Source organism: Triplophysa dalaica, chromosome 5 (assembly GCF_015846415.1).
Source record: "Triplophysa dalaica isolate WHDGS20190420 chromosome 5, ASM1584641v1, whole genome shotgun sequence".
NCBI classification, from domain to species: domain Eukaryota; kingdom Metazoa; phylum Chordata; class Actinopteri; order Cypriniformes; family Nemacheilidae; genus Triplophysa; species Triplophysa dalaica.
The window spans coordinates 9001110-9020181 of record NC_079546.1 but is presented as its reverse complement, the minus strand read 5'-3'; the positions used below and the strand labels follow the sequence as shown (position 1 = coordinate 9020181).

The window sequence follows — 19072 nt, the reverse complement described above, 5'->3', positions numbered from 1 at the left end:
ATCATCATCCTCATGTGCTTATTGCTGGCACTTAATTTTGTTAGATAATCGCAATAAATCAAGTGTATTCATTCATTTAGCAGATGTTTTTTGCCAAGGCAATTTAAAATAGGGAACAACACAGGCTTAAGTTAAGGAAGAAGCCCATTTTTATTACCAAATAAAAATGCTGTAATCTTTTGTTTCTGTTGCTAAGGAACAATAAAAGCAGATTTTTTTATATTGTTTTCACAGTTGCATTACACTCTTTATTAGTGAGCCTACACATGTTTTTCCGTCTGTATTGCAAAAATGCACAACATTTTAAATGTAGAAAATTGATTTTAAATATCAAAATGTGTTCTAATATGTATTGTCATCACTTCAAATTTGAACCACAGTATAGGGTCATACATCACGTTCCCCCATTTCTCTTTCTGTTAAAACTAAAACAAGGATTGTGATAGACATGCTATTTGCAACTGATTATTAAATATGATAATTGGATAAAATCATTAAGAATAGTTCACCCAAAAATGAATATTCTGTCATTTAATCACACTTGTATCAATTGGCTTTCTTATGTGGAACACATGATACAATAGGTAGTTTAGTCAGATGTTTAAATCTAATAAAGGACTTAGTGATAGAATAACTTTTACTTATCGAGATCTTTGCAAGTTTAAAATTTAATTTGATTGATACCTCGAAGATATCTAAACTGAATGTGGAGTAGAATCTACTAGTGAGGAAAGCTTTTGTTTTACTGTCTGTAAGAGTGAATTTTGAAGTCCCGTGTGCTTTCTGCAGGGCAGACCGATGTCTGCTTTCATTTGCACTCATCTCTTCGGCGCTTAAACTCCTGCCGTTGTCTTGTTCGCTTGCTTCTTTAGTAGTTTCTATTCACCAAGTAGCTATTTTTCAGTCCTTGTTCTTGCCAGGCAGAACTGGCTATTTTTAAGTGCCAATTCAGTTAATTTGTGCTTTGCTTAGTTTTTTCCCCTCCCTCTCTCAATTATTTATTTATTTTTCCTCCTTTTGTTCGTCTCTTCATCCACTAGCTCGGTGTTCACTGTATGAGAAGCTCACAGGTTTTCCAAGTCGTCAGTTTGTTGCTAAGTGACACGGAGAGAGAGAGAGAGGCCGAAAGAGAAGTAGAGGCCGGGGGTCTCTGTGTTCTGCTGTGTGAAAGACTCTCGCTCGCCCTGACTCTCTCTTTCTGACCCTCTTGTGAGGGTGACATTTTGTCGTCTGTTGAATCGAGAACTTTGGGAATTAAACTCAGAGTTGTTCTCACTATTTCAAACTTTCTCTTTATGTTTTGAAATGTTTGTTTTTCATATTTAGTTTATCTCTTTCAGCATTTAATGTTTTATAAATGGAAAGATTTATACAACATTATCTTGCAAGATTATGTTGCAGTTTGTAGACATCGACCAATATATCTGCTAGGCAGATTAATTGTGATATCTGGCCGTTTTGGTATTGTTTCCTTAATAAATGTTTGTCAGTTATTAACTTTCTTCAAAATATCTTTTGTTTTCTACACTAAAAAATCATACAGGTTTGACATGACAAGAGGGAGAGTAAATGATGACAGAATTTCATTTTTAGGTGAACTATCACTTTAATTGTGAAATGAGCCCAAAAGAGGCAAATGGCCATGAATGTGAGTTTTCCGCCAAGTCCGTGGTGTTTTCTGTGTATGTAGATTCTCTGCTATTATCGGTATCTGCATTGTTAGACTGGTATCGGTTGACACATAAGATCGTGTCGGGCATTACCAGCAACTGTGGGTCTTCTGGTATAATCTCAGCATGATCTTTGATGCATGATTGTGTAGATCAGAATAACAGCGTCTAATCTGACCTCTTCCCGTGTTTCTGCGTTCACGTGTGCCGTGATCCGGAAACAGCGGCTTTATAGCAGAGCCCTTGTCAGTGTTAGATGAGGTGAACATTTCCCTGCAGAGGGCACACAGACCTCCGCTGAGCTTAAACTCAACGCCGTGTGCACAATTAGCCTCCCAGCTATTTTTTCCCCATGCTAAAATAGAAGCAAATTAAAATGCTGTCATTCCCTCTTCCATGGAGATAGCGTGTCCTCTGGCTGGTGGTCGTGCAAATGAGACACTGGTGGTTTTCGTCAAGGCCCTTGTGCACAAGTGCACACTCACCGTTTGAAGATGCGGTCCGACGTGGTTCTTTGTGCAGTCTCACAAGCGGTACGAAAGGAGTTTGCTTTGTGTCCTTTGATTAAAGTTGCTGTTTTTTTTTTAGGAAATGAAACATTGAAAAGAACTCGCAAGCATAGCGACATATTGTTTTTCTTCTATTAAATACAGCACACCACACAGCATTTTTCGGTCTATAATTGTTAAGAACAGTATAACATTTCTCTTGTGGATTGTATTGATTTTACTGTAAGGCACAATGCTTAACTTGGTCGTCGACATGAAATGTTAAGCAGAACCAGTAATATATTACAATGTGACAAGATGTACTAAAAGGATTTTGCCTTGGCCTTCTGATTCTCACATTTTTTTCAATGACCTTTTAATGAAATGACTACATTAAGTAATGAATATAAAACCGTAGTCGACTTATTAAAATGTAATAATCGTGATGTTGACCAGCATAAGCATATGAAACGCTTGTTAGTTTAATGGTTATGTAAATTTTAAGTCTCTATGTAGGATAGTTTTTATTTGTCAACTTTCCAAAGATGGTATTAATCACTTCAGCAGAACTCCAGTTTAGACCTGTCCGCTTTTCTGCTTCAGTGTATCCAGGTGCCAGCAGTCAAATCCCTCTGTGTCCTTCCAAACAGAGCAAATGCCCTTCCAAGAGAACCCAGCTCCAGAAAGAACATACTCACACACCCTTTGTCTTTTTTATTAAAAAGCCCACAGGTCCACCGTACATTGTGATTATTTTTTGAGCATTTATTTTACCCCTGTTATGTCACTGTGACACCTTTTTTTTCATAGTTTTAAGATCTCAAGTTTCATCATTTGCGTACATAATTATTACACTGCCCTAACCTGGAGTTAAAACACTTTTTTTTAAGCACACCCATATAAATAATTTCATCGGTTCTGATTGGCTGTAAATGTTGCGTCACGCTGCATTTTTGCTTCTAGGATAAGTTAAACCTGTCACGTTGCATCTGGTTATACAATGTTGTTAAACTTCATTTGCCAGTGGACATCTCATCCAATAGGGCTTCGTATTTTATATCAAAGGCAATTCATTTTTATCCCTGAAAATCTCTGTTTACAACCTTTGTGCTACTTTGAGTGTGCCGTCAATAAGGAATAAACCTGAATTATTGAATTTATCATCTTTCATTTTGCAGTCATACTACGAGTATTTCAGAACCACAGCTCGGAGCAACATCATGAGGCGGACACCGCCTGACCTTCATGTGAAGAGATTTAGAATGCGTCCATAACATGGTCATACGTGCATGTGCGTGTGATTTATTCGTAACCGATTTAGCCCCCTTATCCAGGCTGCTTTATGATGTGACTTTACAGAGTTTTATCCGAGCTGTAAAACTGTGTGTCCATCAGCTCTCGCTGTCTGTATCAACACAGCCTCACACAGAACGAGATATTTGATAATGATAATTGTTTTAATTGCTGAGGGATTTAAACACCGCGGCCTACGTAACGCCCCGCACCGTTTTCCCGTCGTTCTTTTTTTCCTGCTGGCTCGTGCTCATGCGGCGCAAGCCTAATCTTTTAATCAATGATATCGAGCCGTGTTATTGTGGTTAGAAGTTTTATTCGCCTCCGTCAACGGCCTTGTGTGAAAACCAATGCCGATTCCACTTCGTTTTCAAGGGAATTGAGATATTATGCCTTTCTGAAAGGTGTCTTGCAAAGCCACCATTATGGTACCGTTAAGAGCTGTTCGGGTTAATGCTTGTTTATGCGCGGGTGAATGCTTTTATGTGACGAACATCCGAAGGTGGCGTTTTAAAGGAGCTTCTTGCACTGGGTTGAATGGTTCCTATGACAATCGGGCTGTTGGTTGCCATGGGAGCCTCATCCTGGTTTCTCCTTTGGCCCATTCACACTCGACAGCTGTCATCTCGGCCATACACACACACAGATTTTCTCAAGCCAGCCTTCCATTTTCCACCCCCGTTTTTCTCGTTTAGATTGATCTGCATGTGTTCGGCTAACCAGTCGTTCACATACACAAAATTCTCATATAGTATTATTTGTGGATTTATTATGGGCGAGTGCAGGTAGAAACTTTCTATGTGATCAGACAAATTTGCAGACTAAACATACAAGACCTCCTGTGCGGAACACCGCGAGTGGGATCCACAGGAAGCCCCTGAGCCGAACCCGGCAAATGGGATCCCGCGGAGTTCTCCTGAGGATTACCTAACCAACACATTCACTTGATGAATCTGTTCCTTTGTTGCTTGTGCACATTTTTATAGACACAGATGCAGTGCCACAGTTGCGATATACTCCTTCAAAAACTCATTCAAATTTAATTTTCTCTGTGCATCTTCTCAGCCTTTACTTTAGATACGGTTTCCCTTTCCTTCAGTTCATTCTGGTGGTTTTCTTAATCTTGTTGTCTTGGGTAAGCTCTTGGGAATTGCAGTTTCTGATTAGGGTGCGTGTAATAAAGCTTTTTAGGTTAATATTAATGCATTTGACTGACAGTTGTATCCAAAGTCACTTGCGTTTAAACAAATTCCACTTATTTGAACAGTTTGTGTATACCCTTGTACCCATGACCTTGGGATGATTAGCGCCGCGTTGTTCAGTTGAGCTACAGGAAAGCAAGTTTTAGTCTCATTTTAGGAAATACTGTTGGGCACGATGGCCATTATATCCTCAGGAATCAGCTCTTGCAGCGTAATCCTGCAGTAGCTTACTCCAGCACAATGCCTGACCTCTCCTGGCAGGCAGGACAACCCGAGAGCCCAGAGGAGAGGGCCTGATCTGCCCCACCACGTCAGCGCCCTACCACACACAGCTCGAGGAAGGGCAAGCAGGACAAAATTCATCTGTAGAGCTCCAACACTGTTGGACTTTTTTCTAATAGTTTTGAGAGAAAAGATTGATTTATTGTAAAAGCCAGGGTTGAGAAGAATGTGGGGTTTAGGACTAAATGGCAGCAATTTTTGTCTATTTTTACTTTTGTTAAAATAGGTAGGCGTTTATGATTTACAATGTTACATACTATATCTATGATTTGTATATTATAGTAGTCTAGATACAATAAAGCCCTTCATTAAAAATTGTAGGTTAGATCATTTTTGACCGGGTATTTATGATTTTTAATCAAATTTAATGTAAAGCAGCTGGCTATCAGGCTGTTGTTTGTTGGCACATTAAGGCTTTATTAAAAAGCCAGATTTTCACCGGTCTCAATTACCTTTTTATCATTTTCAGCATTTACTAAACCGTATTTCATAACTTTGTGTGGGGGGTAATTATCACGATAGTTATTGATAATAGTAGTCATGACATTTGAATCGTATTCAGCGAAGTAGCCTTGTTTTATTTTTATGCCTACCTATGCTTAACTTTTGTCTGTCTGTCTGTGTTTGAAACAATATTGCAATATGTAATCTTTATTTAGTTTGAAGTCAAATGTTATAAATTGCCCCAAAAGTCTGACCTAAAATCTTAAAGGGACAGTTCACCCATCAAGGTCAAGTTGTTTCAAGCCTGTCTAAATGCCTTTCTTTGGAAGAATGTAACTAGCAAAGAAGATGTCTGAGGCTTTATTGACTACCATAGTGGAAAGAACTATTGTATATATTTTTTGTTCTGTTAAAAACAAATGTTTTTGAAGAATTTAGGAAAACAAACAATTATGGTGCACCTTTGACAGCCATTTTAATGGTAGTCTATGGTGCCCCAGACATCTCAGTTGCTAACATTCTTCCAAATCTTTCTCTGTGTTCATTAGAACAAAGACATTATACAGGTTTGGAACAACTTGAGGGTGAGTGATTCATGACAGAACTTTCATTTTAGGGAAAACTATCCCTTTAAATATCCCTGTTAATTACGTCATCATACGTTTACTGTTGTGAATCAGATTGAGGCAGGTTGTACATTAGCCATAAATTATTTTTTACGTTTATTTTTAGCCCTATCAGTAATGGATTACAGCAACAAGAAAATAGTTTCCGAGGGAGTGTTTGTATTTTGAAATGCACAGCATCTGAGCATCTGCTCAGTTTGTCTTTATTAATGTTATGCTCTCCATAAATTGGTCATGGACGATTGTTCGCTTACTGTTGTCTGAATTGAGTCTGTATCTGTGGCTCTAATGGTCACATAGTTCTCCCCTTAAGCAGAACAAGCTCCACAGTCACATTAACAAGATGGCTGACCCAACAATAAGCATGGCTTTTCTGTCCTTGGAGTCATAAACTTCCCCCAATATTATTGACTGATGGTGCAAAAGGCAAAGCTATCAAGGGTAATTGGCAAAAAAGATGCCATATGGTCTAGATCATAACAGTTGTTAATCCAGTCCAAATGGTTTCTCTTATCTGCGTTTGTGCGTGTGATTCGACGAGCGCGTTAGCGTGTGCAAGATGATAATAATACAAGTATTAATGGCAGAAGCATCTGCCTCTTAAGTGCCTGACAAAGAACGCAGGTTTCACACCAAAATATACGTTCGCGCTTCTGAAAGTCTTCTGATCATTTGTGTTCCAGACTCTGCCTGTAATAGAGTTCTTCACAACTTAAAAAAGAAAATGGAAATAGCTGCAGCTATGCTGACATTTTTGCTCAATTACACTAATGAGAGCATTAGGAGTGCGTGTGCATTTGTGGCTCCGCCAGCCGGAACTCTGAAATGGAGCTTTTTCATGCCTGAGCGAGGAGCTTCAGAGAGAGTCGTCTTAACTGCGGCTCGTACCCTGACAGCAAGGTTCTCGCTAGGCCCGATGAGCGGCATCCCTTCACGGTGTTTTCTTTTCTACGTTCACTTTGCGTTTCTTTAGCACAATCCCGTGCCAAGAACTGGTTGGAATTTGTCCGGCCTCCTGTTCCACCTTTTTAAAGCGATGAAGTTGGCTTCCTGTCGCTTGTGTAGTCCCCACAGGTACATTTGCCTCTCTTGCTTTATCTTTTCTGCAGGTCCAACGGGATGCTAATTGCTGTTTGTCAAGATCTAGATGCCTTGGCGTGGCCTGTGCCAGCAAAGGTGAGGCATGTGCCAGGGTTGCTCGATTCACCCTGCCACATGCCAGCGAGATACCCAATGTTATCTTAGCGTCTCATGCACGGAACCTGCGTTTTCTGCCAGGGCCCGCAAAACCTGGCACTGGATGCGTCTTGCGCTGCAGGCCTGAGGATAAACACTTGATTGTTTTTTGTTAACAGGATTTGCGGAGAAATTGAAGCTGAAGCAGGCTGTCGCAGGTGTATGGCAAGGCACCTTTGTGGTCTTGTTTTTGTCCTGTAAAACTTTTTTTAGAATTGGTTGGAAGGATGGCTGGCAGTTTTACATCAAAATTAGTTCAATCAGTGACCAAATTGGTAACGCCCCAGGCAGCTATTTCCAGTCACGCATGAATATCCAGTTTCTACTTGAATGAGGAAAGACTGAAATTAATCTGAACCAACAGTTTTGGATTTAAGTAACATTTTGTAAACAAGAAGATTTTGAACTGCTCTTTATGGGGTAGTTGGAACTTCCTTCCCAGATTTATCCAACCGCCAGATTAAAATCTGTTATGATGTCGCCATAAAAAAATCAACCTTGCTCTTTAAACTGGACTCGGGTGTACAGCCACTCAGCTTAGTTTTTCTATTGATGTATGTTTATGTGAGCATCACCTTCCCTTTATGTCTGTGGTTCACAGTTCCCCAACAAATGCGAACACATTTACATTGCAATTTGACTCCGCAACAAAATCTCCAACAGTTGTTAGACTCTGGTGTTTTCTTGAGGCAGCGTGAATTAGCCTTTTAAATGAACAACGGCGTATGAAAGCCCCCCCTTCTTTTTCTAGAGCTGCCTATGCATCATGCACATCTTTATTCAATTTCCCGGAAGCCTCCGGTTCAGCGCGGGCTTAGAGTTATTGCTGTATTAATCTACTCTATGTATCCAACACTCTTGGCATCAGTGCTCGCATCTAGAAAGCGAGCCGCCAATGCTTGCCACGTTGTCACCTGTGCTGATTTAGCAGGTGCTAACCTCCATCAGCCAGGAAATGTCAGGCCGTTTGGGCCGAGTTTGTTGGTTGCCTCTTTCACGGCAGCGTCCGGTGATTAGAGACTGCCTTTAAGAAACGCGAGTGTCCAAAATATGATCCGCTTCTGAGACAAGGCCCATGAGTTTAATTAGCATGTCACAGTTGAATGGCTAAAGTTAGTGGGAGCTTGTACTGACATGATCATCAGTGGTGGGGATTTGTACGTCGCGCCCACTACTGGTAGCATGCATTTACGTTTCTCTAGGATTTGAACAATTTGGGGAGAGACCTGATCAGGATGATGCTGTCTACCGGTACTGTAAATTTCCTCTGTGAATTGTGAAGTCTGGTTGTTGAAGCACTGATGCAAAGATGCAACTGATGTGTCTACATATTCCCCGTAGGGTTACCGGTCCCGCGGGCAAAGAGGAAATTGCCTTGAGCAGACGGCACAGTATCTGTCGATCTCCAGATCTCAAACTGATTCTAACCAAAGTGCCTTTCATGCATATCAGTACAATCTGCGGCCATCTTGGCAACAAACGCAAGCTGCTATGCATTTATGTAACAGGCGTGCACCCGCTATATGGATGCATTGGGAAACTCACCAAAACTGTGCCGGGATTGCTCATTTATAACAGGTCGTCTGATCATAAAACCTGCAGTTATACACGTCAAAAACATTATAATAAATTTAGCTGGTCCAGCTAATGCATGGAGGCATGTATGTTTGTGGGATGCCGCGGATGCAAAACATGTAAGGCAGTTGGCTTTTATATGGATTTTTCCAACAGGCGCCGTGTTGATTGATTGTAGCGATTACTCTTAATTTATGTGTCCATCTCTTCCATATATCTGCCTTGACTTTGTCCTATTATTTTAATCACCTTGTGTTCAACTTCATACTTAGTAATATGTCAAACAATTTTAAAGACTTCATACACATTTGTTTTCCTCAAGCATGCTCATTTAAAAAACATTTGGTTTCATTCTTTTTCGCCACTCTCTCCCTTTGTCTATTTCTCGAATCGCATTTATGTGGGTCCATTAAAAACTAGAGGCTGGCCGCCTGCTCATAAAACCGTCTTGAGAATTCAGGATAACTGCTTTCACTGTATCTTAATATATTGGATTTGAATCCATCTTTTTCCCACGTTTACATTAAGCAATTATGCGTGGTTTAATAGCTTTCTAAATGGTGACAATAAATAAAAAAGAGGAAAAGGAGCTTATCGGTTTAAAGAAACTTCAAAGCCCTTGGTTTACCAGCCTGTTGTACGTGCCACTCCAAAATCGATTTTTAAACAACACAGTATATCACTTCTGTCTGTCTGAAACCTCGTCTATCCATATTTTTTTTCCAAGACATAAACATTAGTTACCCTTAATGTTTGTAAATGGGTTTTGCAAATATCGGACCAGTAAACACCGTATTTTTTCTTTCAAAAAAAGTACATTTGGACTTCCAAGCTTTCAGAAGTACAGCAGTTTTGCTCATTTTTTAAGTTGTATAAGAAAGATTACTGTAGAAAATGCCCCAGATATTAACGTAATTTTCCTCATTCATCTCCCTTTTTTCTATTTAGCTGAAAACCAAGAACTTCATTCATTTCAGCACATTAAATCACAGGGGCTTTGACGACTGCTCTTTTGAGCAGCCATGTCATTTAAAAAATTTCCCTTTTGAAGTCACAAAGACTTTGGGTCTTTTTTATGTATCGATAACAGACATCGTTGAATTCCTGCTTGTACTGCTTCCATTTGCATGACGTTTAAAGGAAGCGGGCTGGCACAGACAACCTCCTGCGGCACTGGAGGCCTCTGAAATGGCACTAAGGAGATATGCAAATGTGCCATGGAGAGGGACGCATAAACCTCTGATAGGTTTCCACTTTACACGGACTACAAGAGCACTGCATGACGACGGTTTTACTACCCCGACCGTCTGCTGAGGATCCTAAGTGTGTGTTTTTGGTCTTCAGATGCATATAAGGATTTCAACATGATCTTCATATTACCTCAATATTATTTGTCTGAAAGTTACTTGGTTTGTGTCTGAGGATATGCACTTTTCTATTAAACGCTAGGAAACGCAGAGGTTAACACATGATGAAACAGATTCTGTGCGGCAGCCATTTACTCCAGGCAGTGGCATCTAAATTAATGATGGGTGACTTGGTACCCCAGCAATGCTTTTTCCTGTGTTTACTTCACGGGTAATTGGACCCTCCTCTCACCCTTTATGGACGAGGATATGGACAAAACAAAACCTAACAAAATGGTGATTAACTGTGCTGTCTTTCATTCATTCCCCCTCGGTGGCCATCATAAAGCCACTTCTTTTGTTTTCGACGAGAACAGAGGCTCTCTAACAGAAGTGAAGCCAGTTAACATCTGCTCAGGAGACCTCCTGAGACAGCCAACGAGAAGGTCAGACAATGACAAACGCTCGGTTAGTCAGTGCACAGGGGCTGTTTTGGCAAATAATGGAAGAATCTGCAAATCTCCTCTAATAAACCAGAGCAGACAAAGCAGTTAACTTGTGCAACGCAGATTATGAATGCAAACACGCACGGATCATTTGAAATTATAGCTCCTGTCTCTGTTTTGCTGCTGAGCTTGCAAACAGGCGATGTCTCTAAACCATGTTATTACCATGGGTTTTTAATGTCTATCCCTAGAGTTAATGCTTGTTACAATCTGTGTGAAGGCCCATTCACACCAAGAAAGATAACTAAAAAGATAATGCACGACTTCTTGCGATTGGCTGATTTTGTTTTATTTCATCCAATTAAAAATGCTCTTAAAGCGTTAATTCACCCACTATTGAATATTCTTTGATCATAACTCACTCTTATGTCATTTCAATCCCGTCTGACTATTTTTCAGCAGAATACAGAATATATTTTGAAGACTGTTGATAACCTAACTGCACTATTGACTTGATTTGTATGGTCACAAAGCCATACATTTCTCAAAATATCTTCTTTTGTGTTCCACAGAATAAAGATTCATATACAATTTTTGTGTAATAACATGAGGATGAACAAATGATCACAGAAGGAACTTTTGACTGAACTATCCCCTTAAAAGTGATCTGGATTATTATTGTTATAGTTATGATAGGGACTTTCCCATTCTCTTAGATTTAGAGTAATTTTTTTTCTGGCTCCATACCGTTATCTTTATGAATATTATTCTTGGTGTGAACAGGCCATATAGATAAACACTATAAATTAGACAAATTAGACGTGCACAAAGTTGACGAAAATTGAAGTGAACAGAAATATCACACTGTCCGAACTAAACATTTAAAATGTTTTACATGAAAATACTTATTTACTGACAAGACAATGCGTTGATGCATTTTAGAGCTGACCCAAGGGACAACTCAATCTCGCCTTAATCTGCCAATAAAGGCAGTCCGTCACTTGCCTGCATTCCACATTCCATCTGTGGTTAATATTAGCCCCTCCCCCTTTTCACACCTCTTCGTGTACAGCCCGGCATTCACAGCCGTAACCTTCCTGTCTTCAGCTCTAGTTGGCAGTCAAACCTTGTGCATTTCCTCTGAAATCTCTGTCGTGCACATTCCCCATCTTTTAATCCTCTCCTATCTTAGTCATTCTTATTTAATTTACGCTCTTCCAGTTTAACTGTTATGCAACATTGCACCATGGCTGCTTTTGACTTGCGAATGAAATATCGAGGACACTTCACTCCAACAAACCCACCACGCTTCCATGTCTAAATAGCATCTGTAGCAAACCGCTTGTGCAGATATGTTATTGTAAACGTCCGGCTCTGTGAAGCCACAATGCAGCCTACGTCATTGAATTCAGGTCTCTTTATCTCACCAATGAGCTGAAGAGCATGAAGGGTCCTTAAACTCCTCAGCAGAATGCACCCTCGTCTTTTATTCTCTTTCTCTCTGCTCTTGTAAGCTGCCTGCTCAGGGATCTACTTCAGTCCTATGCAATGCTCCATTAAAGCCAGACTGGCAATTATAGCTTAGATATTCGACTGCATAAACAGCGGCTCACTGGCTGTAATTGCGGTTTTTGGCGACAACAGCAGTGGCATTGTTTGTGAAGACACAAGGGCACAAATAAGCTGTGAAATCTTTAAATGTGATGCTTCATAATTAAAAATAACTGATAATAGGCTTAAGTGCATCATTGTTTAATGCAAAATCGTTTCTTCTAACCCAGAATAATGTATAGTCAACTAAATTCTGCTTTTTTTTTTCTTTTGGTATTTTACAAATTTGACATGTCTGCCACTTGCTCAGCCAAGGCATTACTGTTTGTCCCATTAATAGCATGAAATGACCTGTTTGGAACTTGACATTATTTTTCCAATTCCTTTGGGTGTCGCCAGTGGTGCAGGTATTTCGCACCTCACCTTTAACATCTATTGAAGTGACAATCGATGGCCATTTTTCCTGCATGTTTATTCGCTGCGTGTTCAGATTACTAAATGACAGATTTTAGTTGTTTTCTTGTTCGTATGCTTGTGTTCTGCAGTTTGCATCGCTATTTTGCAGTTCCATACAATTACTCACAATTTGCAACAATATCAAGGCCCGTGGCACAGATTACCCCGCACCCCTACTTTGACAGACACCCAGAACCACTGATAAGACGGACCCTGTTTACAGAAATACAGCTCCCTTTAAACATTTCTTTTTTTAAAGCACAGATACAAAAAGTGTTAGACTGGTATTAACTGGGGCACTGCACAGCCTAAAGCGAGGATCATTCTGTTGTGCACTGTATGTGTGTGCGTGCACTGTGGGACTCGGTCGCACCGTGGCCAGATGTCCCATCTTTATGTGAAAGGTGTGCGTGTGTGAAAGCTAGATCAATTATCATGTAATAAGCTTTAATCTACCATACAGACTCCATCCACTCAAGCAATATGCCTTGCAATGCAAACATGGATTATATTTTACTACCCACTAATATGGCATCAATTTGTGGGCCGAATGTTTTCTTTTGTATTATATCTTTTGTTTTTTTCGGCTTTATAATTAGTCGGGGTAAAAAGGCGTTGCTGAGGAGACTCAAGCAGGCTTTTCTGTTTGCACAGAGGAATGCACTAATGCATGTGTCGCAGCCTAAGCATGCGAGTCTGTACAACATGTCATGACGCACATCTTTTGAGAAGCTGTTTGACTTCACATGAGATGCCGTTCATTTGTGCATGTTATGATTTTAATTTATACAGTACATATACAATAGAACAAAAGCATTATAAAGTAAATATATAAAGCGTATTAAAAATGCCCATTTAACCCTATGCTTATGTTAGACCAAAGTATAAAAACTTTAATATAACACGTGTAACCAGTCACAGAGTTAAAAGGAAAGAGATGCCCCAAGTGTTTTTCAAATGACATAACCAAAGCTTTTGACTAGACCTTTCTCAAAAGCAAAAGCAGCCCATCTTTTTGTGCAGACCTCTCAGGTAAACAATTTGAATGTTTTTGGAAACCTTCTGTGAGGAGCAATAGTGAAAACATCAACCCCACAATCTTATTTTTATCTTTTACCGATGATGTAGCAGAACCATGGTAAAAGGCAGTAAAATGTGTCATTTCTAAACCCGCCATCTCTTCGGACGTAAAATAGCCCTTTCGCAATAATAATTTAAGCTAAATTTAGCCTCTGTAAGACTAGAATCCATACAAAAGAAATTGAAAAGGGCTAAAACAGAATCTGCCCTGCCTTTTAGACTTGACCGGCAACCAGCACTGTGAGGGTTAAAGCAGAACTGCAGTGAGTCCTACTGCAGTGTCTAAAGCAATTGGCTGATCGCAACAGTACATCAAGAGAAAGGAAAATAAAAATCTAAATCGGTCTTTCTTTTTTTGTTCTTTTCTTCCAAAAATCCTTTTTATTGCATTTGTAACATTTGGCACAGTACAAATTCATGGTGCTTTTACAAGATAAACCTGTAAAGATCGACATTGACCTTTTTTCTGTTTTGTTTAGAAAGAATTCTCAGTATAAATGTTCTTTTTTGTATTTTTACTGCATTCTCTGTAGCATTGTTTAGAAATCACACAGAATGCCCTTTTTAAACAAGACTACCCTCATGTCTTAAATTCAGCACAGCATCTTAAAACAATTCGTCTTTTAAATAGGATTTATAAGTTAGAAAATAATTTCAGTTTATTTTTTTAATATAATCTGCTTCTCTATTACCAGCCAATGGTAGTTTCAGTTTTTCCATATATATTTATTTAGAAGCATGTACATCAAGAAACAGTCTCTGAAGGGTTTGCACTCTGTACAAAATAAGTCGTTCCTGTCTTTTTTCTCTTTGTGCATTCTATTGCATGTTTTCATGACGGTGCAAGGATAACATTATAATGGGGAGAGAGAGGAGATTTTGGCTGATGTTGTGATTTGTTGAGGGGGAGGGGGGCGGACTATATCTGAGTCTCTTGTACTTTTTCCTTGTTGTGAGTTTTTATGACAAGAGCCTCTGGAGCAGCTGTAATGGCACTGGGCAAGGTTCGAGGCAGAGAATTTCCAATACTGTTACTTTCTGTCCATCTGGCCCCATGGCCTGGTGGCTTGTAAGTGTTGTATTTGGGCTTCATGGTGCTGTAGTCGAGTTTATACGGGCTGTAGTCCACTTTGTGAGGACTGTAATCCATTCTGGACCTGTGGGGGCTGAAGTCCGATTTACAGCTTACGTATTCCGCTTTGAGAGGGCTGTACTCTGCTTTAAATGCACCGTAGTTTGGTTTGAAAAGGCTGCAGTCTGTCTTGATGGGGCTGTAATCGGTCCTGGGTTTAGGCATACTGTAGTCAGTTTTGGATTTCGGAACGCCGTAGTCTGGTTTGAATGGGCTGGAGTCTTGTTTTGGAGTGTGAGATTTGTAGTCAGGTTTTTGAGTATTATATCCTGCTTTGTAGGGACTCTGATCAGGTTTTTTATGTATGTGGTAATCTGGCAATGACTTGTGTGAATAGTCCATTAATTTGTGAGCGCTGTATTCCAGAGTAGGTTGGTACATGTAGTCCGCCTTAGGCTTGTAGGTGTTGTAGTCTGACTTGTGTTTGTAGATGCTGAAATCCTGTTTAGTTTTATGGGTACTGTAATCTGGTTTTGGTTTGTAGCTGTAGTCAGATTTGTGGGTGTTGTAGTCCAGTTTGTAAATACTGTTATGATCCCTTATCTCTGGCAGAGTCAATGCCCCCTCTCCTGGTATATTGGCAGCAGAAGCTGATGGTGGCAATTCTTCCTCCACTGGAACAATTTCCTCAGATCTGGCTGCAGCCACTGTGCTCCTTTGCTGATGCCGTTTTCGCAGTTTATAAAATACAATTAGCATGATTGCTGCAAGCAGGGTGACTGCCACAAAACAACCAATGATAATCTTTGTTGTCTTCATCACCTCATCCAAACTGGTGCTGGCTGGCTTGGGCGGCTTTCCTGTTGTCGCTTTTGAGCCAGGTACAGCAGATGGGCGACTTGGTGGAGTGTCAGTACTCTGGAGAAGGACTGTCGGCGTTGAGATGAAAACTGGCTGAAAGACGGATGGGGAGGCCGTGGTGGTGGCGCTGGCTCCTGCTGTGGTTGTGGTGGTTTTGGTCTTGGGCATTTCTGATGTGGGGCTAAGCACCTCCACTGTGACCGTAATGAAGTAGCTGAGGTTCGACGTGTTCAGCTCAGCTGCACTTACATTTAGGTAGGCTGACGCGTTGGAATTTCCAGCTGCGTTGGACACCATGCAGGTATACATGCCCGTGTCACCTGCTAGCACATTTGAAAAGTTTAAAGTCCCATCATTTAGCACGCTTATCCGTGGGTGGCTTGATGCATGAGTTAGAATAGTCCCGTTTGGTAGGAGCCATCGTACACCAGACATGGATGCTGTTCGGCATCGCAATTCTGCCAAACGTTCAGCGGAAATGTTCAGGTCTCTTGGGGCGTCAGCGATGAAAGGGGCGGAGCACTGCATTGCCCCTGTGTCACCCCGGTCCAGCTCAACCAGCTGCCGGCCCCTCATGTGTGCAGGGGAGTGACATCGTCCACAGCACGTCGAGTTGGTGGGTATGAACTGACGTAGCCAACGTGCAAGCCAAAGTGAGTCACAGCCGCAGTTCCACGGGTTGTGGTGAAGATGGAGCTCCACTAGGTATTTTAGGGGGGAAAAAAGGTTATGGGGCAGTGAACTGAGATTGTTGTGGGCCAGGTTCAGCTCCACCAAAGAGGAAAGGTCATCAAATGCATTTCGTTCAATTACCCCTATTTGAGAGTTCATGATCCATAGCTTTTTGAGTGAAGTCAGTCCTCTGAATGAGCCCGGTTTAATCTCCGAAAAGAGGTTCTCTGAGATTTCCAGCTCCTCTAGCCCGACCAGAGGGGTCAGATTGGGCATCTCACCTCGAATGTTGCACATCCCCAGGTTGAGGTACTTGAGGTTGATTAGACCTTCAAAAGCCCCATCAGAGATATACTCCAGTTTCCTTAGTTCACCCAGGTCCAGTCGCATTAGGGAGGGCACTCGGTTGAATGCGTAAGAAGGAATACTTTCAATTGGGTTATTTCTCAGCCACAGCTCTCGCAGCTTAGACAGATACTCAAACGCTCCACTTGGCACCACAGTTAACCTGTTATCAAAAAGTTCCAGCGTGTTGAGATTGGTCAGTCCACTGAAGGCACCCACTTCTATCTGTCTAATAGCATTGCGACCCAACTGCAACACCTCCAGATGATGGAGGTTGCGAAAAGAGTCAGCCTGTACGGACTCAATGGAGTTCTCCATCAGGTTTAAGTGCCGGGTATTGGTAGGGATACCCGGTGGCACACGAGTGAGTCCACGCCTTGTGCACACCACCTTGCTGAGCTGGTTGTTGCAGGAGCAATCAGTCGGGCAGCCCTGGGGCCCTGCCGCGGCCGCCACGTCCACGCACACTTGAACCATGAGGAACAGGACACAGAGCAGGGCGGCTTTCCTGGCTCGACGCACAGCTACCCGCCCCAGGAGACTCATGATGTGGCACATTCATAATTCAGCATCGTCTGGGGGGGCGTGGGGTGATGATGGTGGTTGGGGAGAAGGGGGTAGTAAGTGGGGGAAGGGGAGGGGTTCACCTCCTCGCTAATGAAGCCCTACCCTGGGTTAAACAACACTCTAGATTGTTTTTCCATTTACTGAACTGGAGACTGAAAGTTCATTGGCAACTAATACAGTAATGGGGGAGGAGTGAAAAGCCGTGGATAATGACAGTTATAAAGGGGATTATGTGTTTTAAAATATGAAAAGGTTTGGAAAGTCTGGACACCTACCTCAAAGGTTTTGCAATCTCAAAATTGATGCAGATAATTAATTTCCTCAAAGTCCTATATTCCCAGGAGAAGCAAAGCCTTCTCTTTATTCATTTGTCAGAAAAGAGATGAATGCCAAAATGGCCCCTTATAAATCCACAAAGAACCATCCGAAGAAAAGCGTATTGGCTCTGCAGGGCCTTAGAGTTTTAGGCAAGAGTACCATTCCAGTTTCGCTCTAATAGAAGAGCTCGTTCCCGCACTATCCACAGATGCTTGTCCTTGGATACCTCCGCTTGATGCCGCCACTAAATGCCTGTGTCTCCAAAGAGGAACGCTCACACATGCTAAACCAAAGTAGGGGGAGGAAAAAAGGGAGGGGTAGTTAGAGAGGGAAAAAAGAGAGGAATAAGAATGAGAAACCCAGTCTTTTCAAATGTTCCTCTATTCTTTTGTTTAAAGAATAATAAAAGTGTCGCTCCAATGTTCCAACTCACTTTTTATGTCCGCTCCATCTAGTATGTTTTGTCCGCTTGATTTGTCAATGCCTTGTCCAGCTGAAAGACTGTGACACTGCGGTCATTAGCGCATTTCTTTCCTTAAGAAGCTCCGTGTTCCTTGTCCCCACGCACTCGCGCTCAACGACGGCTGGAGCTTTTTTCTTTGCACAGTTCCCAATAATCCTTTAGTTTCTTCTTGAAGGAGTGAATGACTCAAGTCCAGGGAAGGTGTAGGTGAGGACCAGTGACAGAGGCAGCTCTTTAAAAAAGCCCGTTCACTGGAGAGAGATTGCCCGCTCTCTGCCTTTTTCTCCGTCGCTCTCTCCTGCTTTCGAGCGCGCTCTCTCACTCCCTGGAATGAGAGAAAAAGAGAGAGCGTTTCCCCCCCCTCTCTGTGACGTCGTGTCGATCAGAGAAGTATCCGTATAGCGCTGCAGTGCCCTAAGCTCAGTGCAGAGTTGGAGCTCTCAGCTTTGTCAGCGGCACAGCTGTCCAGCTCGAGCTGGTGGACCAACGCTGAGGTAGGGGATATGTGGCTCCCCACAGCAGCATCTTTCTTTGCTTCCTCCTTATATTTTTAACCTTGCCAGCCCCAGGTTAAAGCTCTTCCCGCTGTCGTGCATGACAGGCACCAATATTTTTGTGTGGCATGGTAGCCGGTACCCGGGACATAGACTTTACATGCTCGCTCTTCCTTTTGTCCTTCAATGTAAACGTGAATGTACTGCTGACGCATCACACTCCAAGCAGTGCATTGGTTTGATGCATTGGTTTTAGTACGTTAGCTCATCCATGTCCGCCCCCTCCTCTCTCTCTCTATCTCTCCCTTTCTCTCCCTTCTCTCTCTCCTTCTCTCTCTCTCTCTCTCTCTCTCTCTCTCTCTCTTTTGCTCCCCTCCCCTTTCTCTCTCACTCCTTCAATTTTCTCTCTCTCTCTTTCTCTCTGCCCAAGGTTCTGTTTTTTGTAGGACTGTTTAGCGTTGGCTGCAGTCTGCAAGCGAACTGCTGTGCATTGAAGCAGGTTACTTCTATATATCAAATAAACACAGTCCAACTGATGAATGATTTTTCCCTGTTCTCCATTCTGGGACTCTCCTCAAACCTTTC

At 41.7% G+C, this 19072-nt stretch overlaps 2 protein-coding genes across 2 annotated transcripts in view; one reads left to right on the top strand and one right to left on the bottom strand.

Moving 5' to 3' along the window:
• Positions 1–19072, top strand: part of snd1 (staphylococcal nuclease and tudor domain containing 1) — a 136457-nt gene that overhangs the window by 49972 nt on the left and 67413 nt on the right. The window lies entirely within an intron of this gene.
• lrrc4.1 (leucine rich repeat containing 4.1) lies at positions 13849–18685 on the bottom strand. Its single transcript, XM_056747558.1, has 2 exons — positions 17964–18685; positions 13849–17813 (listed from the first exon to the last, which is right to left on the bottom strand). The coding sequence occupies exon 2, from the start codon at positions 17201–17203 to the stop codon at positions 14615–14617; it is 2589 nt and encodes an 862-aa protein (XP_056603536.1). The 5' UTR covers positions 17204–17813; positions 17964–18685; the 3' UTR covers positions 13849–14614.